This window comes from Thamnophis sirtalis, unplaced genomic scaffold (assembly GCF_051295495.1).
Source record: "Thamnophis sirtalis isolate CommonGarterSnake01/CBP01778 unplaced genomic scaffold, rThaSir2_p1.2 scaffold_4, whole genome shotgun sequence".
In the NCBI taxonomy this organism is placed as follows: Eukaryota; Metazoa; Chordata; class Lepidosauria; order Squamata; family Natricidae; genus Thamnophis; species Thamnophis sirtalis.
Window position 1 is genome coordinate 2,216,824 of NW_028261384.1, and position 27,090 is coordinate 2,243,913.

A 27,090-nucleotide genomic window follows, 5' to 3' on the forward strand; every position below is an offset into this window, starting at 1 on the left:
TCACAAGGGATAAATAGAACTTTATTTAAATAAACATATCTCAACATCTTTGTACAAATTACAAGTCCTCGGGGCCATATCCTAGGCGCCGAAGTTGGCGGAAGGGCCTTTCAGCAGGTCCACCAGGATATCCAAGAGCTGGCTGTGTTGTTGATGGAGATCGCTGGGAATGGCCGCCATCTCGTAACAGAGACAGGTTTCCACCATCCGGGAGAGGGCCACCCGGAAGTCGCGGAGCAGCCGTATGGTGTACGAATCACCTTCCAGCACCAGCAGGTCGCTGTCCACCAGGGAGATGGTGGCACGCCAGCCGTCGTCTTGGGGAAAATGAACAAAGAGAGGTGAAGAGAGGGAACACTTAAGGATGATAATTCTTCATATATTAATTTATGTGTTTTTAAAAAATCCAATTATATGCGATGCGATATATCATATCGACTTAAAACAATTCAATTAGTAGCCGCTTGAACTTACGACTACACTGAAAAAGTTACTTATTCCTGATTCCAACACTTACGACCATTGAAGCATTCTTGTGGACATGTGATCAAAACTCCAACGCCTGGCAACAGACTCGTATTTATGACGGTTGCAGTGTCCCAGGATTACATGATCTCTTTTTGTGATCATCTAACACAGGGATGTCAAATTTGTCATCACGGCATCGTCACGATGTATCGCAACTTTCCCCCTTTGCTAAACTGGGTGTGGGCGTGGCCAGCCCATGACGTATCTGGCCCACGACTTTGGACACCCCTGTTCTAACAAACATAGTCTACACAGCAGCCAGATTTACTTAATGAAGCTGTTACTAACTTAACATCTGTGGTGATTCATTTAACCACCGTGTCAAGGAAAGTTGTAAAAACGGGGCAAAAGTCTCTTAACATCTCACTTATCAATGGAAATCTGGGGCTCAATTATGGTCGTATGTTGAGGAATAACTCTGTACGGGAGGATTTCCAATTTCTCACCCCGCACATAAACGTCCGTATCGGTCATCAGCAGCACGGCGAGCGGATGCACCTGCGAGGAGTCACGCACGAAGACACCGCCATTAGATTTGACTGCCATGAAGTAGGTCAGCCAACGGCTATACAGCTTGGAGGACTCCCTGAGGGGGACAAGGAGAGGAGTGTCTCACCTCTGGTTTGTGCTCATCCGTCCCAACTGTTTGGCGTCCCAGGAGGGACCGACTCGCCTACCTGTTGATCGTCGATTTATGTAACAGGACGGTCCCTGCCTTGGTCCGATACGTATAGCTGTTCGGTTTGAACTTGCCCTGTCTGGTCACCTTCCCTTGCCGGACCTGGAAGAAAAGGGACATTTTGGGGGGGCTTTTCCAACGCATCGGAAGGTCCTCCCACACAGGACTCCGTAGCCCCATGATGGCGGCGAACCTGTGGCACACAGAGCCATTTGTTAGGGTACAGAAGGTGTTGGCCTTCGTTTTCAGCTGTTTTTCGCCCTCTTGAGGGAGGCCCTCTGGGCGGGGGGAGCCCATTTTCGCCCTCCAGAAGATCCTAGAAAGCCTCTGGATCCTGGGGAGGGCGAAAAACAGGTCTATTTGGGGTGTCACATGCATAGAATTATGGGTGTGGGCATGCCCGCGTGCGCTTTTAGCACGTGATGGCAAAAAGGTTAGCCATCACTACAGTAACCCATGCTTTGCAGGAACCTCGATGGAAAAGAGGAAGACTCCCTGTTTCTCAACGAAGGCCCCCGTTAGCCAAAGCCACTGAGCCCCCCCCCCCCCCCCCCCGAGGTGGAATCTGGAGTAGGGCTAGAGATGAGATTCCACAAGGACGCTCCGCAGAAAAGACCCCACTCATGATGCCACCTCTAGGACAGAAAAATAAGAGCAAACCCCCCACATCCTTCTGGCACTGATGTTGTAGCCGACATGGGTTATGAAACGTCTGCAAGGAAACCAAGAAGCTCAGAGAGGACCACAGACCCCACTGTCTGTTCCTCCTCCTCCACCACCAACTTCTTTCCCTTTTAGGACTGATGATGTCCCCTAGTTGGATCACGAAAAATCTGCAAGCAAACCTCCCTCTCTCTCTCTCACCTGGATGAGGTTGGGGTACAGGCCGGCCATCAGAACTCCCTTCACCAGTTCCTCCTCCTCGCTGTGCTGGTTGCAGACGGACGAGGGCAAGAGGCAGTCCGAGGGAGTCGGCACCAGGTAGGCCTCGTAGAGGTTCTCGGAAAACTGCTTCACCAGGCCTGGGGGTGGGGGGGTGGGGGGGAGGGGAGGGAGAAAACCACGGAGGAGTAAAGACCCGGAGGAAGGAAACATCCGTCCAGCAAAGGAGTCTCCAAACTTTAAAAGACCGGAGGACTTCAACTCCCAGGATGCCCCAGAGGGCGGATCGTAAATCCATGCCAGTGGCCAAACGAGGGTTTGTCCATTTCTTTGGTGGCCATTTGAAGTTACAACAGCCCTCCGTCCTCCCAAGATTGGCAAAATGAGGACCCATCCATCTCCTTCCTTCCTCTCCCCCTCTTTTCCTTTCTTCCTAACTCCCCATCTCCCTCCTTCCTTCCAGCCTTCCCCATAATTCCTCCCTCTCCCTTCCTTTTTGTATCCTTCTTTCCTTTCTTCCTAACTCCCCACCTCCTTCCTTCCTCCCATCCACCCTTCCCTATAATTCCTCCCTCTCTCTTTCTTTTTGTATCCTTCTTTCCTTTCTTCCTAACTCCCCACCTCCTTCCTTCCTCCCATCCACCCTTCCCTATAATTCCTCCCTCTCCCTTCCTTTTTGTATCCTTCTTTCCTTTCTTCCTAACTCCCCACCTCCTTCCTTCCTCCCATCCACCCTTCCCTATAATTCCTCCCTCTCTCTTTCTTTTTGTATCCTTCTTTCCTTTCTTCCTAACTCCCCACCTCCTTTCTTCCTTCCTTCCATCCAGCCTTCCCCATAATTCCTCCCTCCTTCCTTTTTGTATCCTTCTTTCCTTTTTTCCTAACTCCCCACCTCCTTACTTCCTTCCTTCCATCCACCCTTCCCTATAATTCCTCCCTCTCCCTTCCTTTTTGTATCTTTCTTTCCTTTCTTCCTAACTCCCCACCTCCTTCCTTCCTTTCACCCATCTACTCTTTCCTCATCCATCTCCTTTCTCCCTCATCGTCCCTCCTTTCCTCCCTTCCTCTCCTTTTCCTTTTCTCCTAACCCCACATCTTCTTCCTTCGTTCCCTTCCCTTTTTTCCTCCCTTCCTCTCTCCCACATCCATTTCCTCCCTCCCTCCATCTTTCCTTCCTTCCCCTGGAAGGTGAGCCGTGGGAGCACAGTGCTTAGAACGCAAATATTACAGCTCCACTCTGCAGGAGCTGAAGGTGGACTCAAACCTTGCGTCCTTCCACGGTTGCAAAACAAGGACCCAGGTGGTTGGGGGGAGAAGGGGTGACATGCTGATTCTCTAAAACTCTTAGAAAGGGCTGAAAAAGCGCTGAGGTGTATAAATCTAAGGGCCGTTGCCAGCGCTAAAACAAGAAAAGAGAATTAGGAAACGGAGGGGGGGTCAACCGCGCTCGAAAAAGTCAGCCCGCTCACCATTGATGAAGCGCAAACTGGGGGCGTAGAGCGAGTAATCCTGCAGGTAGTCGTCACGAGCGCGGCTGTCTCGGCGCCGCAGGATGTCCTCCCAGCCCGCCACGGCCCGCACAAAGGCCAAGTGATCGCTGCCGCTCTCGCGACTCAGCACGGCCTTGGCCTACGGAGCAACCGTCGCAAAGAACGAGAGGATTCGCGGAGTCGGAAGGGACCTCCGGGGGCCATCTAGTCCCGCCCGCCGCTCGAGCAGGAGACCCTTCCGGAATCATTGAATGACAAGAGATGGAAGGGACCTGGGAGGTCATGTAGTCCAGCCCACTGCTCGAGCAGGAGACCCTTCCAGAATCATTGAATGACAAGAGATGGAAGGGACCTGGGAGGTCATGTAGTCCAACCCCCTGCTCGAGCAGGAGACCCTTTCAGAATCACAGTTGGAAGGGACCTGGGAGATCATCTAGTCCAACCAACCCCTGCTTGACCAGGAGACCCTTACAGAATCATTGAATGACAGAGATGGAAGGGACCTGGGAGGTCATGTAGTCCAGCCCCCTGCTCCAGCAGGAGACCCTTACGGAACAACAGAGTGGGAAGGGACCTGGGAGATCATCTAGTCCAACCAACCCCCTGCTTGATCAGGAGACTCTTACAGAATCATTGAATGACAAGGGATGGAGGGGACCTGGGAGGTCATGTAGTCCAGCCCCCTGCTCAACAGGAGACCTTTACGGAACAACAGAGTGGGAAGGGACCTCAGAGATCATCTAGTCCAACCAACCCTCTGCTTGATCAGGAGACTTTTACAGAATCATTGAATGACAAGAGATGGAAGGGACCTGGGAGGTCATGTAGTCCAGCCCCCTGCTCCAGCAGGAGACCCTTACGGAACAACAGAGTGGGAAGGGACCTCGGAGGTCATCTAGTCCAACCCCTTGCTCTAGGAGAAAGCCCCCACCCCCCACCCCGGGGGGGGGGTGCCCTCCCTCACCTTGTCCACCTCCGTTCGGTTCTGCATGCTGCTGCTAAAGGGGTCGCGGGTCAGGCAGGAGACAATGAGGAGGAGGGGCTGGATGCAGCGGTAGATGGAGGCCAGCACGATGGCCTTGGCCAGCCGCGGGTCGGTGGAGATCTGGGCCAGGCGCTTGCCCAGCGTGGTCAGGGCCTCTCGGGAGTCCAGCACTCCTGGGGAAGAGGGAAGTGGGGGGGTGAGGAGGCCGAGAGGTGGGAACGGGAATCGCCGACGCCGCCTCTTGTCTCCCCCGGAAACTCACCGATCTCCTGCAGGAGGATGACGGCCTCGTCCACAGCTTTGATGTCGGGGCTGTCCAGGGCTTTGGAGAGGAACTCGACAGCCTGCAGGGAGAAAGCAAACGCAATTCAACCGAAATGGGAACGGAGAGGGGTCCCTGGAGGTCCTCTAGTCTGACCCGCTGTCCGCACAGGAGACCGTAGGGCCTTCTGGACCAGTGGCCGTCCGATCTCTTCTTAAGAGGCTCCAGTGATGGGAGATCCCATAGCTGGATGCTATTCCAGGATTGGGTAAGGGTCTACCGGGCTTGAGCGGGGTGGGGGGGCTGGACTAGATGACCTCCAAGATCCTTTGTAACTGTGATTCTGTAAGGGTCTCCTGCCTGAGCAGGGGGCCAGACTAGGTGACTTCCAAAGTCTCTTCCAACTATCCTATTCTCTAATTTCTAATTTGAGGAGGGTTTTGGACTAGATGACCTCTGAGGTCCCCTCCTTTTGTCATTCTGTGAAGGTCTACTGCTCGAGCAGGGGGCTGGACTAGTAGACCTCCAAGGTCCCTTCCAACTGTTATTCTTTAAGGGTCTCCGGCTTGAGCATGGGGTCAGATTAGATGACCTCCAAGGTCCCCTCCAGTTCTGTCATTTTATGATTCCGTAAGGATCTCCTGCTGGAGCAAGGCAATGAACTAGATGACCTCTGAGGTCCACTACAACTGTGTGATTGTATCATCCCCTAAGAGTAAGCTGGGTGAGCGGGGGGGGAGGGGTGGGTGGGTCAGACTACATGACCTCCAAGGTACCCTTCAAGTCTTTGATTCTGCCATTCCGTAAAGGGTCTCCTGCTTAAGCAGGGGGTTGGACTAGATGGCCTCTAGGATTCCTTTCAGCGGTGTGATTCTGTAGGGGTCTCCTGCTCGAGCATTGGGTTGGACTAGATGACCTCCAAGGTCTCTTCCAACTCTTGTCATTCCGTAAGGGTCTCCTGTTTGGGCAAGGGGCTTGGACGCTAGTAGGGTACCTCTGTCCTTAAGCGAGTCTAAAACATCAGAAAGCCTCCTCTGGGAACTCTCCCCTGTGCCCTTTGCACATTCAAAGATCTCGGCTCACTCGCGACCATGACCGGAAACAGGGAAAACGACAGACAAGGATTGGCCCGAAATCTAACCGTCTTCTCTGGCTGGTGGATCTTGGTTTGCACCACCAGGTTCTCCAGAGGCGTGCGCAGAATTTCCGGCACTTGGTAGGTGGGCATGCGGTCCAGGCGGCTGCGAGGGAAGAGGTGGTAGGCGAACCCGGACTGGCAGCGCCCGGCCCGCCCTCGTCGCTGGATGACGTTCGATTTCGACACCCAGACGGTCTCCAAGCACGAAACCTGGGAAGTGGGGAAGACGGAGGGAAACTCGTCGTGGGGAGAAAAACAAAGGGGGAACGAAGGAGGAACTTCCTGACGGGGAGGACAAACGAGTGTAATTGCTTGACACAAGAAGTGGGTGCCTCCAACATTGGGAGTTTTTAAGAAGGAATCCTACCCCTAACCTTAAACCTTACCCTAGCAATAACCCTACCCCTACCCTTAAATCTAAACTTAAACCTAACCCTAGCAATAACCCTAGCCCTACCCCCCACTACTGCAATGCGCTCTATATGGGGCAGCCTTTGAAGAATATTCGGAGACTTCAGCTCGTCCAGAACGCAGCCGCGCGAGCGATTGTGGGTGCACCTCGGTACACCCACGTTACACCTATCCTCCACGAGCTGCACTGGCTGCCTATCGGTCTCCGGATACGCTTCAAGGCGCTAGTCGTCACTTATAAAGCCCTTCATGGTATTGGACCTGGGTACTTGAGAGACCGCCTGCTGCCAATTACCTCCCAAAGACCCATTAGATCACACAGGGTCGGCCTCCTCCGGGTGCCGTCTACCAGCCAATGACATCTGGCTACCACCCGGGGGAGGGCCTTCTCTGTAGCAGCTCCGGCCCTCTGGAATGAACTCCCCGCAGGGATTCGGACCCTCACCTCTCTCCAGGCCTTCCGAAAAGCTGTCAAAACCTGGCTTTGCCGGCAGGCCTGGGGGTGATGAGTTCCCTCCCCTCTCGACATGTATGGTTGTGCGACTGTTGTTTACTTTTATTATTTGTATTTTGTCTTTTATGTTCCCCCCTTTTTTCCCCCTTGAATTGTTCGCCGCCCTGAGTCCTCCCGGAGAAGGGCGACATACAAATAATAAAATACAAATACCCCTAACCCTAACCTTAAATCTAAACTTAAACCTAACCCTAGCAATAACCCTACCCCTAACCCTACCCCTAACCTTAAATCTAACCTTAAACCGTACCCTAGCAATAACCCTAACCCTAATCCGTAACCCTAGCCTAGCCCTCACTTTAAACGTAACTCTAGCCCTAATGCATAACCTTAACCCTAACCTTGATCCCGGGGAACCCCGCAGGGACCACACACGTGTGTCTGCCAGCGTCTACCGATTTAATCACGGGGAAGAGAGGATAGCCCACCCTCTCTTCGAGGAAGAGCCCCCCCCCCCACGGTTCACAGAGCCAACCTTGGTTTTCAGATCGTAGCGCTCCTCCTTGTGGGTCCCGCTGTCGACCACATGGACGATGTCGTTGATGGTGATGGAGGTCTCGGCAATGTTGGTGGCCAGGACGATTTTCCGCACGCCGGGGGGAGGCCGGGGGAAGATGCTCTGCTGGTCCATCATTGGGATATTGGAATGAACTAAAAAAAAAACGGGGGTGGGGGGTAGGAGGAGGAAGATGAACACAACCGTCCGCCTCCGGCGCTCGTTCACCCGGACGAACCCTGTCTTTTATAGTTAACGGCACACGCCAGATATGCCCGAAACATTTTCGTTGGCCTCGGCTGCAGGCCCACCCCGGAGAGCAAGAGGAGGGTGGGGGGCTAGCCTCTTTTTCACCTGGTAAGATAAGGTAGCGGCTGTTGTGAGACCCCAGGATTTCCAAAAGACGCTGCTGGACCCCTTTAATCTCCTGCCAGCCCGGAAGGAAGCAGAGGATGCCACCTGTGAAGAGAGGACACGGCACCTCCGGTTTCACGAAAGGAAGAATTAGGGAGTAACATGAAAGCAATCTTCCCATATTTGAGGGGCTGCCCCAAAGAAGAGGGAGGGGTTTTTTCCACCTCTTCCCCAAAGCATCCGAAGGCAGGAGACGAAGCAGTGAGACAAAATTAACCAGTGGAACTCCTTGCCACCAGGAGGTGGTCCGAAAGGAAACCACCAAGCTCAGAGGGCCCCAACGACCTCACAGTCATTGTCCTCCTCCACCTCCACCACTTCTACACAATCCCCCCTCTCCTTCTAGCCCTGATGATGTTCCCTAGTTGGGTCGTGAAACGTCTGCAAGAAAACCACCCAGCTCAGAGAGCACCCGGGACCCCACAGTCCTTCCTCCTCTTCCTCGTCTACGCAAATCCCACACCCTTCTGCCCCTGATGATCTTACACAGTCAGGTCGTGAAACATCCGCCAGAAAATGACCAAGCTGAGATAGCACCAGGATCCCTCATCTAAATCCCTAACTACAAATATTCTCCTTTATTGCTATTTTTATTACTATATATACTTTATTCATTAAGCATGAATTATCATCTCTTTTACTCACTAAACATGAAATTCAGTTAACTGAACGCTTAAAAATCTATCACAAGTATCGCTGACTGGCGCTGGTGGTTGATACGGGTTGCTGCCAGCGTCCTAGGTGGTCAACCAAGTGGGACCCCCCCTTCTGTGGAGACCCCCACCGTGGCTGAGTGACAGGGGGACGGAGCGGGCCACCCACCTGGTTCGCCGTGGGCATTGATCTGAAGGACGAGATCTGCGATCAGCTCAAGGTCCACGATGCATTCATCATCCGATTGCTGGGGGGTGGGAGAGAGATGGGACAGGCAGTCCTCGACTTACAACCAAAATTGAGTCCAATATTTATGTCGCTAAGCTAGACACGGATAGCCATATACGTGTATTTACAACTATCCATCCATTTGTATGTATCTTTCTGTCTTTATTTGTAACTCTCTATCCCTGTCGATTCATTATCTACCCTAAGTATTTTTATCTCTATTCCTATTTATCCATTGTCTACTTACCCATCTCTCTCTCTCTCTCTCCATCTGTATCGGTTCATCTATTATTTACCTACACAACCATCCGTATTTATTTTTCTCCCTGTCTTATTTTTCTCTCTCTCTTTCTCTCTCTGCCTATTTAACCATCCGTCCGTCCACGCAACCACATCGACCTCTCGACTGCCCATTTCCGAGCGGTGTCCCCACCGTCTCCTGCCTGCCCCCTTTGATCGCTCCAGAGCCCACCTTGATCTCGTAGTGACGATGCCGGCCGACCATGGACATAATGTCCTCCAGGTAGTATTCCTTGACCGGATACATGAAACCCGGCACTTTGACTACGGGACAGTCCCCGAAATACTGCGAGAAACGCTGGTTGTCCCCCGTGGCGCTCATCAGGACCAGGCGCAGCTGCCGGTTCTGCTTCTGAATCCCCTTCAGGAGGATGAGCAGGAAGTCGGTGTTCACGTCCCGCTCGTGGACCTCGTCCACGATCACGTGGCTGACCCCTTCCAGCCGGGGGTTGCCTTGCAGTTTCCGCAACAGGATGCCCACGGTGCAGAAGAGCAAGGCGCCCCCGCGGGATGGCGGCTTGCTCTCCAGCCGCACCTGGTACCCGACGTTCCGCCGCAGGCTGGGGCCCAGCTCTTGGGCCACGCGCTGAGCCACGGAAATGGCGCTGATCCGACGGGGCTGGGTGACCACCACATTGCACTGGGCGCCACGCCCTTCCAGGATGAAGTGTTCCAGCAGCAACTGGGGGATACGGGTGGTTTTCCCGCAGCCAGTATCTCCGGCGATCACCACCACCGGGTGCTGCTCCACAGCCGAGAGGATGGCTTCCTTGTGGGAGTCCACGGGGAGCGAGTGGCTGTCCTGCCACAGGTTCCCCCGCCGTTTCCAGAGCGCCAGGAGGTTCTGGCTGAGACGGACCTCTTCCGATTCGGAGAGGGGGATGTAGGTTTTGCCCGTGATGGCGTCGCTCAGGGCACCGCCACTCTCCTTGCTCAGGTTCATCACGTCGTCCGTTAGGCGGGGCGGTCGAGAGTCCCGCGAGTCAACAGGGTACTGAGGAGAAAAGGAGGAGGGGGTTTCGTATTGCAATATGGCAAGGCACCCGGGGGAGCTATCAGCCTGGTAGAGGATGGGGTTGTTCCATCCTGAATAAAGTTGACCCTCGACTTACGACCATTTGTTTAGTGACTGTTTGAAGTTACAACCGCCCTGAAAAAGCTAGTTTTTCACACTCACAACCATCATTATATCCCCAGTCAGGTGATTTGTATATGTATACACAAGCTATCATCCATCCATCCATCAGACAGATCTGTCTGTCTGTCCATCATCTCTATTTATTTATTTATTTATTTATTTATTTATTTATTTATTTATTTCTGTCTTCCTATCTTTCTCTCTCTCTCTCTCTCTCTAATCCATCCATACCTATCTGCCTATTTCTTTCTATCTTTCTCTATCATCTCTCTCCATCCGGCCATCCATCCATCTGGATGTGCAACAGTTCAATGAGGGACCGCCCCAAGTTACAACGGCACTGAAAACTGTGACTGCGTGTTTCACATTTATGACCGTTGCAGCATCTCCGTGTTCACGTGATCAAAATTCAGGCCTTGGGCTCATATTTACGAAGGTCGCAGCATCCAAAGGGGATTGTGGGATCCCCCTTTGGCGACCAACGGGGAAGACGGATCCGCTTAACGCCGCGCGGCTAACTTCACAACCGCAGCGGCTAATCGCTGTGGGGTAAACTGCCGTAAAACGGGATGAAACTCCCTCCGCAAAGGTAGCCCCCTGGCGGAAATGTCGGGTGGCTATGTGGTCGCCAAATCAAGGACTCCCTGCAATCGCGTCCCTCTCACCATCTGCTGGGGACCCTCAGCCCGACTTACGTGGTTCAAGTAGTTCTCGATCTTGCGCAGCGTGGCTTCGGGGACTTTGATGTGGCAGGGCTTCCTCTGGTTCTCCCCCAGCTCCCGCAAGGACGTCATGTTGTACATGGCATGGCTCAGCGGGTTGTTGTTCTTGTCGACCAAACCGAGACTCTGGATGGGAGGGAGGGAAGGAGGGGGATACGGGAGTCCCCAGAAATCAGGGAAATATTTGGCGATTCTGTAATGTTATGTATCGTTCTGCGATTCTGCGATATTCTGGATACTGTGTAATATTTGGTAATTCGTTAAAATTCATTAATATTTGGTAATTCAGTAGCATGTAATTCTGCAACATTCAGCAATTCTGTAACATTTAGTAATGTACAATTCTGTAATACTCTATAGCAGTGTTTCTCAACCGTGGGGACTTTAAGTCCTGTAGACTTCAACTCCCAGAATTCCCCCAGCCAGCTCTCGCTGGCTGGGGGAATTCTGGGAGTTGAAGTCCACAGGACTTAAAGTCCCCACGGTTGAGAAACACTGCCTCTATAGTATCTTCTCCATCTGGTTGGCGGGAGGCTCACCTTGAGCTTCTGACAGGCCAAGGCGGCAGCCTTGTTCTCCGCCTCCACTTTGCGACGTCCCTTGGCCGCGAAGGTCAAAGGGCAGGGCCAGCGCAGGGTCAGTTTGCAGATCTTGGTTTTGGTGCCGACGGTGCGGAACTGCATGTACTCCTGTGGAAGCGACAAACAACAGGTTTGCATCCTCCGGTTTGCCCGGAATCCACGCGCCCCTCCCCCCCCGAAGCACACACATCCCGCTCAAATTCGCGACTCACCTTGACGGTGGAAGACGAGGTGGCGATCTGGATGACCTGGGCAAGGAGGTTTTTCGGCAGCGGAAACTGAGTCAGGGCGCGCAGGGCGGTGTTGTCGTCGGTCATTTCCATCGAGAGCGCGTCCCTGCGCGGGGAAAGAAAAGGTTGTGTGTGTCTTTGTGTGTTTGGTTGGTCTGCACTCCATGTCTGTTTGCTGCCGTCACCTGTTTTATTACTGGGAGCGTGCAGGGAGTCCTCGACTTACAACTGTTCATTTAGTGACCATCTGGGACTGAGAAAAGGGACTTGAGACTGGATTTTTCGCCCTGAGCCGTGGAGAGTTGGAGCTCGGCAGTGGTCGTTAAGGCGAGGACTAGCCCCATTTCAACCAGGCTTGAGGGCTGGACGTGAGAGGTAGTCCTCGCTTAACAATCGACGGTTTAAAGGCCGTTCAAAGTTACAATGGGCCGCAAGTCCTCAATCTACGACCACAATTGAGCTCCAAGCTGCTGTTGCTAAGCAAAATGTATGTTGGGTGACTTTTGCCCCGTTTTACGCCCCTTTCACGCTGCAGTCGTTAAGCGAATCACCACGGTTGTTAAGTTAGGAACACGTCGTTAAGCGCATCTGAGTTCCCCGTTGTCTTGGCCCGTCAGAAGGTCTCAAGAGGGGATGATGGGGACCCCAGGATGCTACAACTGTCGTGATTGTGAGTCAGCAGCCAAATATGTGAATTTTGATCACGCGAGAACCAGGGGACGCTGCAACGGTCGTAAGTGTGAGGAAAAAAGTCCAAGACAACTTGTTTCAGGGCCATCAATGAATGGTTGTAAGTCAAGGACTATCTCTATTAAAATCCTCGCATCCTACTCACAAGTCAACTACAAGAAGTTAGTATAGTTACTCAAGAGTTGATTTTCATTGAAAAGTGACTTAGAACGATTATTCACACTAAGAAAATGACTTATCACCATTTTTCACACTGGAAAAGGTGAAATGACCAATTTTCGACATGTATGATGGTGACCCCTCTGGTCACATGATCGAAACTCCAACGTTTGGCACTGACTCGTATTTATGACGGTTGTGCAGCTTCCTAGAGACACACGATCCCCCCGTTGCGACCATTCATTCGACAACTGTGTGACTCACTTAACAACCGCGGGGATTCACTGAGCGAAGGAGAAGGCGGCACAACTCACCCGTCTCATTTACCGACAGGGAGGTAAATGAGGTCGACTGGGCCGTAAGTCGAGGACTGGCTCTATGACGGAAGATTGAGGTCTGGAGGCCCATGAGGCTGTGCCCACCACCCAACCGAAGACCTTTCTCCTGTGTCACCCCGCAAAAACCCCACAACTCGTTCCTTCCCTCCAACCCCCGTTCTGGTTCTTCCTTCAACCCACAAACGGAGGATCAACAGTCCTCGCTGAGCGACCCACATTTGAGAGACGCGGGGGACGATGGACTATCATCCAGCCCCTTCCCAATCAGGCCCATCGTCCTCTCCAAGCAGGGTCAGGCCTGCTCATGTTGCATCACAATTGCCCAGCAGGAGTTACCGGGCGTTCTAGAATGTTCCCCGGGGGGGGGGATTAAGGCTGCCTTGCAGGGAGGTCGTCGGCTTCTCGGGATCGAAGGTTTAAGCAGGTGCGACTTCAACTCCCAGAATTCACCCGGGTTTGTAAGGTTTCAGAGGGAAGGACTTCCGCTCTCAGAATCCCCAGCCGGGATACTTTAGGAGGGGAGGACTCCAACTCCCAGAATCCCCCAGTTGGCTATGCTTTAAGAGGGGAGGACTCCAACTCCCAGAAATCTTTTCTGACGGGCGTTTCCAGGTGAAGGAACCCCAAACTTGAGCCCGCTCAGAGGTTGCACCCAGCAAGGAGGGGTTCCACCACAAATGCGCGAACGACAAAACTGCGCCTGACTAAACCGCGGTGACAAAACCGCGCCGACGAATGAGCGCTGAAGCGCGCCGACAACAGCACGCTGACAGAAGCGCGCTGTAACCTTAACCCTAAACCAATCCCTAAACCAAACCCTAACCCTAAACCTTACCTTAACTTAAATCGCGCTTCTGTCAGCGCGCTTTTGACATCGCGGTTTTAGCGACGCGGTTTTGTCGGCGCGGTTTTGTCGGGTCACGGCAAGGAGGTTGGGTGACAAGAGGCGGAAACTCAACGGACAGGCGGAGAGCACCGAGGCCGTTACCTGAGGTCCCTGGGTGGGGTCTGAGCACCTGGCCGCCCCATGGAGAGGCCGTTGTGCAGGTCGATGCCGTCTTCTTCCAGCTCCCCCTCCTCCAGCTCCCCTTCCTCCAACTCCCCCTCCTCCAGCTCTTCACTTCGGAGGGGCTTGGGGAGGGGGCTGTGCTCCAGGGGCTGCACAGGGTCTTCGGGCTCCATCCGTCGCCAGCAGGTCGAGAGGTCGGCCAGGGAAGGGCCGGATTTGGAGCGCCAGTGGCTTTCGGCAAACCACTTCTTCTCGGCGCAGCCCAGCTGCTCGGCCAGAATCCGGTACTTGGCGGCGTCGAAGAGCTCGTTTCGGGGTCCCAGAAGCCCCCATCCCTGGAGTGGGGGGAGGCAGAAGAAAGAGGGAGGGAAAGAAGGGAAAAGGGGAGAGAAAGGAAGAGGAAGAGAGAAAGGAGGGAGAGAAAGAAAGGTGGGAGAAAGGAAGAGGGAGAGGGAAGAGGGGGTGAGAGAAAGAAAGTAGGGAAGATGGAGGGAGAGAAAGAAAGGAGGGAGGGAAGGAGAAAGGGGGAAGAAAGGAAGAGGGAGAAGGAAAGAGAGGGAGAGAAAGAAAGAAAGATGGAGGGGAGGAAACAAAGGAGGGAGGGAAGGAGAAAGGGGGAGAAAGAAAGAGGGAGAAGAAAAGGGTGGGAGAGAAAGAAAGAAGGAGGGAAGGAGGGAGAGAAAGAAGGGAGGGAAGGAGGGAGAGAAAGAAAGAAAGGAGGGAAGGAAGATGGAGGGAGAGAAAGGAGGGAGGAAAGGAGAAAGGGGGGAGAAAGGAAGAGGGAGAGGGAAGAGGGGGAGAGAGAAAGGAGGGAGGGAAGGAGAAAGGGAGGAGAAAGGAAGAGGGAGAGAAAGAGAAAGAAAGGAAGGAGGGAAGGAGAAAGGGGGGAGAAAGGAAGAGGGAGAAGGAAAGGGAGAGAAAGAAAGGAGGGAAGGAGGGAGAGAAAGAAAGAGGGAGGAATGAAAGAAATTACTTTGGACGGCACAACAGAGGACAAGCTAGGTGGACATAAGCTTCTAGGTCCTGGGTTCTCTTTGAGTTTGGTGGTTTTCTTGCTGACGTTTCGTGACCCAACTAGGGAACAACATCAGTGCTAGAAGGGAGAAGGAGTTTGTGGGGAAGAGGAGAAAGATGAGGAGGAGGGACGATGATGATGTTCTCTGCTTGGTGATTTTTTTACAGACATCTCATGATCCAACTACGGAACATCATCAGTATTACAAGGGAGGGAGGCTTGCAGGAGGAGGAGGAGGAAGAAGAAGGAGGAAGAAGGAGGAAGGACTGTGGGGTGTTCTCTTAACTTGGCAGTTTTCTTGCAGACGTCTCATGACCCGACTAGGAAACACCATCAGTGTTAGAAAGGAGGAAGGATTGAGAGGAGGAGGAGGAGGAGGACTGTGGTTTCCTTGCAGGCGTTTCCTAAACAAACAACAGTCTCCTCCTCCTCCCTCCTCCTCCTAACAGGGATGATGTTCCCTAACTGGGTCATGAGACGTCCGCAAGGAAATGAAACTACACAACGGTGGCCCGTTGGGATCCTTCCCGTTGTTAATTGTTCCCGCGACCTTCGAGTGCCGCTAAAAGGAAAAACCTTGACCCCCCCTCCTAGAAGGGGTGTGGGTGCAAAACCCACCCCGAAATTCCCACCTTGAAGAGCTGGCAAGCGGCGGCGGCCGCCTGTCTCTCCGCGTCAATCTTCTTGGTCCCATATCCTTCCACTTCCACATTTTTGGGCCACTTGATGAGCAGCGTGACTTTCTGGTGGGGGGAGAGGAAGAGCCAGGCCTGAGTCATTTGCCCTCCGCTTACGACCGCGACGGAACCTCCCCGTTGCGGTCGCTAAGCGGGGCACCGGAAACCGCCAAGCAAACTACCGTACATTGTTGAGTTACAAAGCGCCACATTGCAGTCGTTAAGTTGTCAGAGAAAAGCGGTCGAGCAAAAGTATCCGTCCATCCTCCAGTTAGGACAGCGTCTCTCAACCTTGGCGACTTTTAAGTCCTGCCCACTTCAAGCCCAGCTGGCTGAGGGGATTCTGGGAGTTGAAGTCCACAGGACTTAAAAGTCACCAAGGTTGAGAAACCTTGGCGACTTTTAGAAACAATTGAGAAACAATTGGGGAGCATCCATTGTTGACAACAATGGATGCTTCCCCAATTGTAGTCGTTAAGTCGTGATGGAAAATTGTTAAGGAAATTATCTTTAGTCCCCCCCCACTTGTCATTAATTCAGGGCAGAAAGCGATCAAGCAAACTCGCCCATCCTTGATTTATGACCATCATGGGAGTCTCCCCATTGCGCTCATTAAGTCGTTACAGAAAGCACTCAAATTACAAAGCAGTTCATCCTCGGCTTATGACTTTAATGGAGGTTGCACACTGCAGTCGTTAATCCGTGTTAAAAGAGCCTTATTTTAAGGCCTTTCTTGCCACGATTGTTAATTGAATCACTGTCAATACAGATAGTACTCAACTTACAAGAGTTCATTTAGTGACTGGTCCAAGTTATGTCCCTGGAAAAAAAGGGATTAACCCAACCGTTTCCATGTCACGTGATTTGCATTCGGATGCTCGACAACCAACTGATATGCACGACGGATGTAACGTCCTGGGATCAACACACCCCCGTTTTGCAACCTTCTGACAAGCAAAGGGAAAACCAGATTCACTTAACGACCTTTTGCCATTTAACAAAGGTGGCCAGGAAAGTCGTAAAAACAAACAAATTTCTGACTCAACAAAATAAATTCCTGTCTCAATTGGCGTCGTATGTTGAAGACTCTTTGAAACAAAGTCGTGAAAGTGAATCTGGCTTCCCCCCCCCACACCCGGGGCCTTTACTCATCAGGAGGTTGTGAAATGGGGATCACAGGATTTCCCCCGCACCCCACCTCGGGATGCTCTGATGGTCGTAAAGAGGAGTTGGTTGCCAAGCATCGGAATTTCGATTCCTCGACCGCAGGGACACCGAAGTCTCAAAAACTGACAAGAATTTTAATTTTTTTCCCTAACTTTGGTCACGAAGTGAACCATCGTAAGTTAAGGACTACCTGGATCCTTGGGTTTCTGCAGATAGGAAATCTAACCAGGGCTTTGCACCTTGGTTAAATTTCCTTTTTTTAAAGGAAAAAAAGGAAAGTCAAATTGAATTTTTTTAAAAAAATACCTTTTTTCGCGGCCCGTTGGAATGGATGTAGATTAATTTGTCTCTGGCATGGGAGATACCGAGGGCTCGTCCGATGACGCTGTTGAGAAGGTTTTTCGGCTGCGGGAATTCCTTCAGCAAATCTCTGGTTTCTGCCGTAAAAACAGGACAAGGAGGTTGTGAATGGAACCTGACAACCCGTCGATCGGAAATGTACCGCAATGGGGTAGTTTTTTCCTCAGCTTGGCAATGCAATCTTCCAGCGGTCCAGAAGTGGAAACCAACTGCAGAAACTCAGGATGTCCTTTGTTAAGCAAGGTTGGTGTATGTGTGTGTGTGTGTGTTTTCCTTGCAGAAGTTTTGGGACCCAACTAGGGAACGTCATCAGGGCTAGAAGGAGTGGGGGTTTGTGAAGAGGAAGAAAAGGGGGGAAGGGGAAGGAGGGACTGTGGGGTCTTAATAATGTCCGAGCTGGGGGGCTTTCTTGCAGACATTTCATGATCTAGCCCTTCATGGTATTGGACCTGGGTACTTGAGAGACCGCCTGCTGCCAATTACCTCCCAAAGACCCGTCAGATCTCACAGGGTCGGCCTCCTCCGGGTTCCGTCCACCAGCCAATGCCATCTGGCTACTACCCGGGGGAGGGCCTTCTCTGTGGCAGCTCCGGCCCTTTGGAATGAACTCCCCATGGAGATCCGGACCCTCACCTCTCTCCAGGCCTTCCGGAAAGCCGTCAAAACCTGGCTGTGCTGGCAGGCCTGGGGTTGATGAGTTCCCCTCTCCTCTCGACTGGTATGGCTGTGTGATTTTCGTGTATTTTAATTATGTGTACTGTTGTTTATGTTCCCTTTCCCCTTTGAGTTGTTCGCCGCCCTGAGTCCCCACTGGAGAAGGGCGGCATACAAATAAACCAAATACTAATACTAATACTAATCTAGCTAGGTAACATGCTCAGTGGTGGAAGAATGGAGTTTTTGGAGGCGAGGAGGAGGAAGGGGAGAAGTGAGTGAGTCAGTAGGGAAGGAAGGACTGTGGGGGTGCTTGATGTTTTCTGAGCTTGGTGATTTCCTTGCAGACGTCTCATGACCCCAACTAGGGAACATCATCAGTGCTAGGAGGGAGGGGAGTTTCTAGAGGAGGAGGAAGAAGAAAATGAAGAAGAAGAGGAGGGGGAGGGATTGTGAGATCCTTAGTGTTCTCTGAGCTGCGTTGTTTCCTTGCAGACGTCTCATGACCCAACTAGGGAACATCATCAGTGCTAGGAGGGAGGACTCTGGGTTCCTTGGTTCTCTCTGCGCTTCGGTGCTTTGTTGCAGACGTCTCATGACCCCCACTAGGGAACACTCTCAGTGCTAGAAGGGAGGGGAGTTTCTAGAGAGGAAGAAGACGAAGAAGAGGAGGAAGGGGAGGGATTGTGAGGTCCTTGGTGTTCTCTGAGCTGGGTTGTTTCCTTGCAAACATCTCACGGCCCAAATAGGGAACATCATCAGTGCTAGGAGGGAGGGGAGTTTCTAGAGAGGAAGAAGAAAATGAAGAAGACGAAAAAGAGGAGGAGGGATTGTGAGGTCCTTAGTGCTCTCTGAGCTGGGTTGTTTCTCTGCAAACGTCTCTTGACCCAACTAGGGAACATCATCAGTGCTGGAAGGGAGGGGGATTGGAAGATCACAGTCTGATTCCCCAATAGCTGTGCAAGGTCAATGGCCAAAGTGCTGAAGGCCTCACAGCTGAGGTGGGCGGGGGGACAGTTCCCAGCAGGCCTTAGAGCCCCACAACCCAGTAATGGCGGTCAAAATCCCCCCCTCAGCCGAAAGGGGCTGCTTGGGAGCCCCCTCCCCACACCTACCGCCCCCTCTTTTCCCAGAGTCTCTGGGCACAGAGCCCCCCTCGATCCTGGCCCCCAAAGGGAGAGAACGAGACCCCCCCATCACTTACCCCGAGGATACCTCCCCCCTCCCTGGGGACCCTTCCCCACTTACCCCGGGGGAGCTTCGGGGGGCAGATCCGGAGGCTGGCGCCTTCCTCGCCCTCCCGGCCCATCTCTGCTTCCCGGATCCCTTCCTCCGCTTCCTCCGGCCCGGCCACGCGGGTGTAGCAGCGGGACCGCCAAGGGCCCACCAGGCCGGGGGCTCCCGTGAGGCCTCCGCCGCGCAGGAGCCCCCGCAAGAGCCGGCAAGGGACCGCCATGCGGAGAACGAAGGAGCCGGGGCAGCGAGAGGGAGGCCAGAGCGTCGCGCGAGGAAGGAGACGAGAGGAAGAGGCTCCGGCGGGCAGGGAAAGCGCGGCCGGAGCGTCCGCGGAGGAGGTGAGAGGGAGCGCCCCCAAGCGGTGCCAGGCGGAGCGCAGGACGGAAGAGGGGGGAGACGAAACGCCGGCAGAACGTCCGCGGACGGGTTGATGACAGGAAGCGGCTACGATAGGCGGGGCTCGGCCAGAAGGCCCGCGAAGGAGAGGGAGCGCCCCCGCGCGTCGCCAGGCCGAATGGCAGGCGAGAGAGAGCAGCTAGAGCGTCCGCAACGGGCGATAGCGATGAGAGGGAGCGGCTCCGGAGCGCGGGGAGAAAGCGGCCAGAATCGGCAGCGGGGGAGATGAGAGGGAGCGCCCTAGCGCGGCGCCAGGGAGAGCTCAAATTAGACGGGAGAAAAGAGAGCTCGGCCAGAGAGTCTGCGACGAGAGAGACCAGCGCCCCCCCGCGGCGCACGACAAAGTGAGGAACTCCAGGGGAAGTGAGAATATGGCCAGAGCGTCCGCAAGGAAGGAGACGAAGGGAAGGGTGCCCCCTCGCGGCTCCAGTCGGACAGGCTTTTCAGCGCCGCCGCAAGAGCCGCAATACCTCAATGCAGGGAGCCCTTTAACGCTGGGGAACCTCATTAGGCCCAGAAGGGAGGATGTTGTAGCCTAGATGGGTCATGAGACGTCTGCAAGAAAACCCACCCAGTTCAGAGAGCACCAAGGACTCCACTATCTATCTATATTCCTTCCTTCACACATTACTGATGACATTCCCTAGTAGGGTCATGAGACGTCTGCAAGGAAAACCCCAAGGTTAGAAATCATCAAGGACCGGGCAGTCATTGTCTGGCTGGGGAATTCTGGGAGTTGAAGTCTTAAACGTTGGGAAACCACATTCTAAGGCAGAGGTCCCCAAACTTGGCAACTTTAAGACTTGTGGACTTCAACTCCCAGAATTCTCCAGCCAGCTCGCTGGCTGGAGAATTCTGGGAGTTGAAGTCCACAAGTCTTAAAGTTCCCAAGTTTGGGGACCTCTGTTCTAAGGCAATACAAATTGATAGGTTGAGCTTCATATCTGCCAGTCTGCAATTCTGAGAAGGCTAACTAGGAACAATGGGAGTTGCAATCCAACCCACTAAGCAGCATGTGAAAATGCTCAACCTTGATCCTGAAGCATTCCAATCGCTTTCCGTTTAGGATTGGCGTCAGGGACGTCAAAAATTCCCAAAACTTGCCATTAGCCAGTGGAACGACTTGCCACCAGAACGACTTGCCATTGGGTGGAGGCTTTTAAGAAGAGATTGGACAGGCACTTGTGTGAAATGGTATAGGTCTCCTGCTTGAGCAGGGGGTTGGACTAGATGACCACTGAGGCCCCTTCCAACTCTGTTATTATTCCATGATTCTGTAAGATCTCCAGCTTGAGCAGGGGGCTGGACTAGATGACCTCTGAGGTCCCTTCCAACTCTTGTTATTATTCCATGATTCTGTAAGATCTCCTGCGTGAGCAGGGGGCTGGACTAGATGACCACTGAGGCCCCTTCCAACTGTTATTATTCCATGATTCTGTAAGATCTCCTGCTTGAGCAGGGGGCTGGACTAGATGACCTCTGAGGTCCCTTCCAACTCTTGTTATTATTCCATGATTCTGTAAGATCTCCAGCTTGAGCAGGGGGTTGGACTGGAAGACCTCCGAGGTCCCTTCTATTCTAAGGATTTTTACACGCTTCTGGCTCGAACGAACTCTTACCTCTTCTACATGAATTCAGGGAGAACATCTCTGGCAGACCGAAATGATCCAGTTCCTGGGTGGGAAAGGAAGAGAGGAGATAAATTTTCAGTCAGTCAGTCGAATACGTTCTGGAAAGCAGGACAATTGTGTCACAATTCTCCAAGAAAGGTTTTAAAAATCAAGAAAGAGTGAGAGAGGATATCCAAGGGCCCATGCATACACCGGTGGTTGTCCTCGATTTATGACAATCCGTTTAGTGACCATTCGAAGTGAAAAAAAACCTAGAGCTGAGGGGAGTGTACAGGAAGTCCTCGATTTATAACTATCCATTTAGCGACTGTGGGAAAAGGAACCTAGGGCCCTTGGTCAGGCTGATGCCCGCTGCACTGTCCCTGTGGTCAAAATTGCGACTGACTTGTACTTACGACGGTTGTGGGGGGTCACGGGGGTCAGGTGATCCTCCTTTTGTGACCTTTCGTGACAGTCCAAGGAAAGCCCAATTCGCTTAACAAACACTGGCCGAACTTAACCGCTGGATGATTCATTTAATAACGGGGCGGGGACAGCCAGGTTGTAAAACGGGTCAAATCCAGGATAAATTCAGCAAGAATAAATCTTTACCTACTCAAGTGGTTGGGGCGGCCTACAGGTGGCGCTCTCGCCTCACAATATGAATTCAATCCTAGGGAGATATTTCTCTCTCTGGGCCCGTTTAGAACATAATCTGCGGAATATTATTCCGCACTGGCGAAAGGAAGGGCATCCGTCCAGTAAACACTCTGCTAGCTCCATCCGGGTTGCCTGGACTCCATCCCGCAAGGGATTATGGGGTCAAATGATGATGAATCTTAAAAAGCCCTACGCCACATGCGGGCCCATATCACAGATGGGTACAACTGAGGTTCAAAGGAAGGAGTAGTACCGCTTTGTAAACCTTTAGTTAAGGCCTCACCTGGATTACTGCAGCCAGTTGCGGTCGCCAAGAGGTTGAGATTTTGGGAAAAATGTGGAGAAGAGCAACTAAGAGGATTTAAACTCAGCAGTGGTCTCCAACCTTGGCAACTTTAAGACTTGTGGACTTCAACTCTGGGAGTTGAAGTCCACAGGTCTTAAAGTTACCAAGGTTGGAGACCACTGGATTAAAGGACCAGAGATTAAAACATACAAAGAACGGTCGCGGGATTTGGGTTTGGCCAGTCTGGAGAAAAGAAGGATGTGATAAAATCCTTCCGGTAGGAGGGAAGGAAGGAGAGAAGAAAGGAGGGAAGGAAGGAGGGAATGTAGGAGAGAAGGAAGGGGGGAAGGAAGGAGGAAAGGAAGGGGGGAAGGAAGGAGAGAAGGAGAAAAGAAAGGAGGGAAGGAAGGAAGGAGAGAGGGAAGGAAGGAAGGAAGGAAGGAGAGAAGGAGGGAAGGGGAAGGAAGGAAGGGGAGTAGGAGAGAAGAAACGAGGGAAGGAAAGAGGGAGGGAGGGAAGAAGAAGTAGGACCGTTGTAAGATAAGATGGATCTATGGGATGTTAAGAAAGCAATCTTCAAGTATATTGTCAACAGTAGGGAAAAATTGTTATAAATACATATTATTAATAACAGTTATGAGATCATATAATTGTGAATGTATATATGAAATTGATAAAATAAAATAAAATTTTAAAAAAATCCTTCCGGTATTTGTGGGGCTGCCCTGAAGAGGGGGATCCACTTATTCTCCAAAGCACCTGCGGGCGGGACAAGGAACAACGGATGGAAACTAATCGAGAAGAGAAGCAAGCTGGAATTAAGGAGGAATTTCCTAAGAGGGAGGACGATTCGCCAGTGGAACTGCTTGCCACCGGAAGTTATAAGGGCTCCCATCGCTGGAAGTTTTTTAAAAAAGAGATTGGATGGCCATTTGTCTGCAAGGGTGTAAGGGTTTCCTGCTTCACAAGGGGGCTGGGCTAGATGACCTCTGGCGTCCCTTCCAACTCTATCATTCTGATTCTATAAGGGTCTCCTGCTGGAGCCGGGGTCAGGCTAGATGACTTCCAGGGACTCTTCCAAATCTATTATTTTCAAGGGGGTCTCCTGCTTGAACAGTGGGTTGGACTAGAAGACCTCCAGATCCCTTCCAACTCTGTGATTCTGTAAGTGTCTCCTGATGGAACCATCAAAACCTCTGGTGGGAAACTGTTCCACCGGTGAATTTTCATCACTGTTAGGAAGTTTCTCCTTGCTTCCAACCATTGTTTCCCATCTTGCCTTTGGAGAACAGGTGGACCCCATCTTCTATGTGGCAGCCCCTCAAATTCTGGAATGCTATTATGCTCCCCCTACTCCTCCTTTACTATAGCTTGGGCATACTCCGTTTCTGCAGCTATGTTTTGGACTCCAGGCCTTTCATCCTCTTAATTGCTCTTCTCTGCAGTTTTTCCAATGTCTCAACTTATATATACAGAGGAGAGAGAGGGGGGGAAAGGAGAGAGCAGGAGGAAGACAGGGGAGGGTAGAGAAAGAGGGGTGGGGAGAGGAGAGAGAGGGAAGGTTCTCCAAAACTCGAGGCATCATTCAGATTCCTGCAGCAAACACCTTCCATGCAGGAAACTGAGGCAGGAGTCGTGCCTGAGGTGGGATCCCAACCCATCCCATCATTTTACTCCGGAGAAGAAGAGAACTGCAAATTGTGTTTATAACAGTCGTCAAACCCAGATTAAAAATCCCAGATGACAGAAAATGCACACACATACAAACACACACACCTGTGTGTTTGTGTGTCAGTGGATGGATGGATAGATGTACAGTTAGAAAGATAATAGATTAGATACGGCTAGACAGATAATGATAGCTAGGTGGATGGATAGATACAGATGAGAGATTATAATTGCATAGATAGATAGATAGATAGATAGATAGATAGATAGATAGATAGATAGATAGATAGATAGATAGATAGATAGTATTTAGTATTTAATAAATTTATAGGCCGCCCAATCCCAAAGGACTCCGGCCGTTTGGTAGGTAGGTAGGTAGATAGGTAGATAGGTAGGTAGATAGATAGATAGATAGATAGATAGATAGATAGATAGATAGATAGAAGGTAGGTAGGTAGGTAGGTAGATAGATAATGAAAGAAAGAGAGAAAGAGGGGGAGAGACAATGATAGATAGATAGATAGGTAGGTAGGTAGGTAGGTAGGTAGGTAGGTAGGTAGGTAGAGATAGATAGATAGATAGAAAGATAGATAGATAGATAATGAGAGAAAGGGGGGAGAGAGACAATGAGAGATAGAGGTAGATAATGAGAGAAAGAAATAAAGGGTGGGAGAGACAATGATAGATAGATAGATAGATAGATAGATAGATAGATAGATAGATAGATAGATAGATAGATAGATAGATAGATAGTATTTAGTATTTAATAAATTTATAGGCCGCCCAATCCCGAAGGACTCCGGCCGTTTTGTAGGTAGGTAGGTAGGTAGGTAGGTAGGTAGGTAGGTAGGTAGGTAGGTAGGTAGGTAGGTAGATAGATAGATAGATAGATAGATAGATAGATAGATAGATAGATAGATGATAGATAGATGATAGATAGATAGATAGATAGATAGATGATAGATAGATAGATGATAGATAGATAGATAGATAGATAGATAGATAGATAGATAGATAGATAGATAGATAGATAGGTAGGTAGGTAGGTAGGTAGGTAGGTAGGTAGATAGATAGATAGATAGATAGATAGATAGATAGATAGAACGTGCTGGAATAAATTCGGCAATATTTCAGCACTGGGATAACGACCATGCTGAGCTTCTGTTGTCAAGAGGTTGTTCAGCTTTCCTTGCTAGATTGGATTTTGACAAGCGTTTGGCTTTCGCCAATCCCATGTGCGCGATTAGAAATGGTATCCCTCGCATATTTCTGAAAACTTAAAACTCGGTGGGAACTTTTCTCTCAACCCGGTTGGTGTGTTTGTGTGTGTTTGCGTGTGTAAACTGATACTCTGCTAATGGCCTACGTGGAGTCCTTGGGGGGGCTCTTCGCACTTGGGAGGTTTTCAGGTAGACGTTTTGTGACCCAACTAGGGAACGGCTTCAGGGTTGGAGGGGAGAGCGGTTTGAGCAGGAGGAGGGTGGGGAGGAGGAGGAGGAGAAGATGGAGAAGAAAGAGGAGGCAGAGGATAAGGAAGAGGAGGAGAAAGAGGAGGAGAAGGCACAGAAAGTAGGAGGAGGAAGAGAAATATGGTGGAGGAGGAGGTGAGAAGGAAGAGATGAAGGAAGAGGAGGAAGAGAAGAATGAGCAGCAAGAGAAGGAGGAGAAGGTAAGAAGGGAAGGAGATGACGACCAAGGCCTCCTTGGTGCTCTTTGAATGTGATGGTTTCCTTGCAGACGTTTCATGACCCAACTAGGTAATGTTATCATTGATACAAAAGAGAGGGTTTTTTCTGTTTATAAACAGTCCCCTCTAGCACTGAAGAGGTTCCCAAGTGGGGTCAAGAAACGCCTTCAAGCAGAGTATCAAACTCTCACAAGCCTCCTCCCCCTCCCTCCACTCTTTAATCACCGATGATATTACATAGCTGGGTCAAGAAAAGTTTGCAAGAAAACCAGGAAGTTCAGAGAGCAACCACCATCCTTTCCCCTCTTCCTCTCCACAACCTCCAGTCTCTTTGAACCCTGATGATGCTATCTAGTTGGGTCATGAGACGTCTACAAACCCCCCCCCCCACACACACACCAAGTTCAAAGACCACCGCACAGAATTTCAATTAACAGAAGAAGCTCACGGTGGAAGGGTGGGGTCCTGGGTGATTTCTGGGCTCATTTTCTGGTAGACCTCTAACAAGCCAACTAGGGAACGGTCATCAGGGCTTAAGACATACCAAACTGAACCAATTACCCCTAAATGCAGATCCCAGCAGGTGCAGAGTTCAAACCTCCCCTTCCAAATCAGTTATGGGGTCTTTTCATATTCTAGCAAGCCCCCCCCCATATCAGCCTTCTTTGCCCTCAGCCAATTCCCAAATGCACTCCCACCTCCCTCTTCTTCAAACCCAAATTCCCCCTTATTAGCAACCTAAAGGGGCCAGGGGGGGGGGTCTGGCCCAAAACATGGGTTATGGAACCCGTTCCTCTTTCAGCGAGCCCCGTATCCAATATCAACCCCCACAAAAAATGAATAGCAGCCCCCTCCCACAAAAGAAGACAAGCCAGAGGTCCTCCCCCCCTTCCCACCAAATAATTCATGGGACCCCTTCATCTTCCAGACAGCCCCCCTCCTCAGCCACCAGCCCCCCCTTCCCCAAATGCAACCCCGCCCCAACCCGCCTTTTGCAAACGCAGCTCCCCCGTTTCAGCAGCCCCTCCGCCCGCCCCCCTCCCCAAATCAATTCATGGGACCCTTTCATCATCCAGCAGACCCACCCAATATCAGCCGCTCTCCCAGACAGAGCCCCTTCCTCTGCCTGCAAAGCCCCCCCCCTAGAAAGAACGGAAAGCCCCCTCCCCAAAATAAGACCTAATTCATCATTCAGCCAGCCCCCCCCGCCAATATTAGACACCCCCGCCACCCCTTTAAGGAGGGGAATTTGAGGGCCCCACAATCCTCCTACCTCGCCCCCCGCCCAGGAAAGACCCAGGCCCGGCCTCCCCCTCCCATCCCGCCCCCTCCCGCGCAGACGGACCCCCCCCCTCCCAAGCCACAATGGCGGCGTCTGCGGCCTAGCCCTCCCTCAGGCCCGAAACAAGGCCCACCGACCTCCTTTCCCACCGCGGGCTCTGCAGCGAGCGAGGCGCCGGGCGAGCGGAGGCGGCGCGCCGGAGTACAGTCTCTGGCCGGCCGGTGCGCTGCTTTCCTTCCCCCGCCCCCCCGCCACTCCAAGGGCGCCGGGACTACGACTCCCGACATGCCTCACGACGCGCGTTGACGTCGGCGTAAGAGGCGGCTGGCTGCTCTTTATCCCACCCCTTATATAGGATGCCGAGAACTACGATCGTCATGACTACAATTCCCGGGATGCTTCGCGGCGCGCCTTCACACTCTCGAAGGGAGGGAAACGAATGGGAAGGCCCTGCTTTCCCCTCATAAGACGCGCATGCCTCGCGGCGAACATTGACTTTGGGGTTAGGGCGGCGCTCCGTTTCCCCCCCTTGCATTCAAAAGAC

The 27,090-nt window shown here is 51.9% G+C and overlaps 1 protein-coding gene across 2 annotated transcripts; it reads right to left on the minus strand.

Moving 5' to 3' along the window:
• On the minus strand, positions 1-26,780 carry DHX30 (DExH-box helicase 30). 2 transcript variants are annotated; one of them, XM_087712350.1, is made up of 20 exons: positions 26,684-26,780; positions 20,973-21,027; positions 17,014-17,144; positions 15,496-15,606; positions 13,828-14,183; positions 11,635-11,758; positions 11,381-11,530; positions 10,815-10,967; positions 9,154-9,975; positions 8,622-8,700; positions 7,740-7,844; positions 7,365-7,540; positions 5,968-6,174; positions 4,827-4,908; positions 4,544-4,737; positions 3,559-3,718; positions 2,072-2,229; positions 1,206-1,309; positions 975-1,114; positions 1-317 (listed from the first exon to the last, which is right to left on the minus strand). In XM_087712350.1, exons 2-20 carry the CDS (start codon positions 20,998-21,000, stop codon positions 82-84), a joined length of 3,516 nt encoding a protein of 1,171 aa, XP_087568476.1. In that variant the 5' UTR covers positions 21,001-21,027; positions 26,684-26,780; the 3' UTR covers positions 1-81. The 2 variants fall into 2 exon arrangements, with proteins under 2 accessions (XP_087568476.1, XP_087568475.1); XM_087712349.1 differs by lacking the exons at positions 20,973-21,027; positions 26,684-26,780 and adding an exon at positions 18,970-19,237.
• Positions 26,781-27,090: the final 310 nt, after the last annotated feature.

Excerpts from the sequence above, each read along its gene's own strand:
- DHX30 (XM_087712349.1), bottom strand. The coding sequence starts at position 19,177 with ATGGCGGTCCCTTGCCGGCTCTTGCGGGGGCTCCTGCGCGGCGGAGGC. Across the intron at positions 6,175-7,364 it reads GCTACGATCTGAAAACCAAG|GTTTCGTGCTTGGAGACCGT; the intron begins GTTGGCTCTGTG and ends CCCACTTCCCAG. Across the intron at positions 4,909-5,967 it reads TCCACCAGCCAGAGAAGACG|GCTGTCGAGTTCCTCTCCAA; the intron begins GTTAGATTTCGG and ends TTCTCCCTGCAG.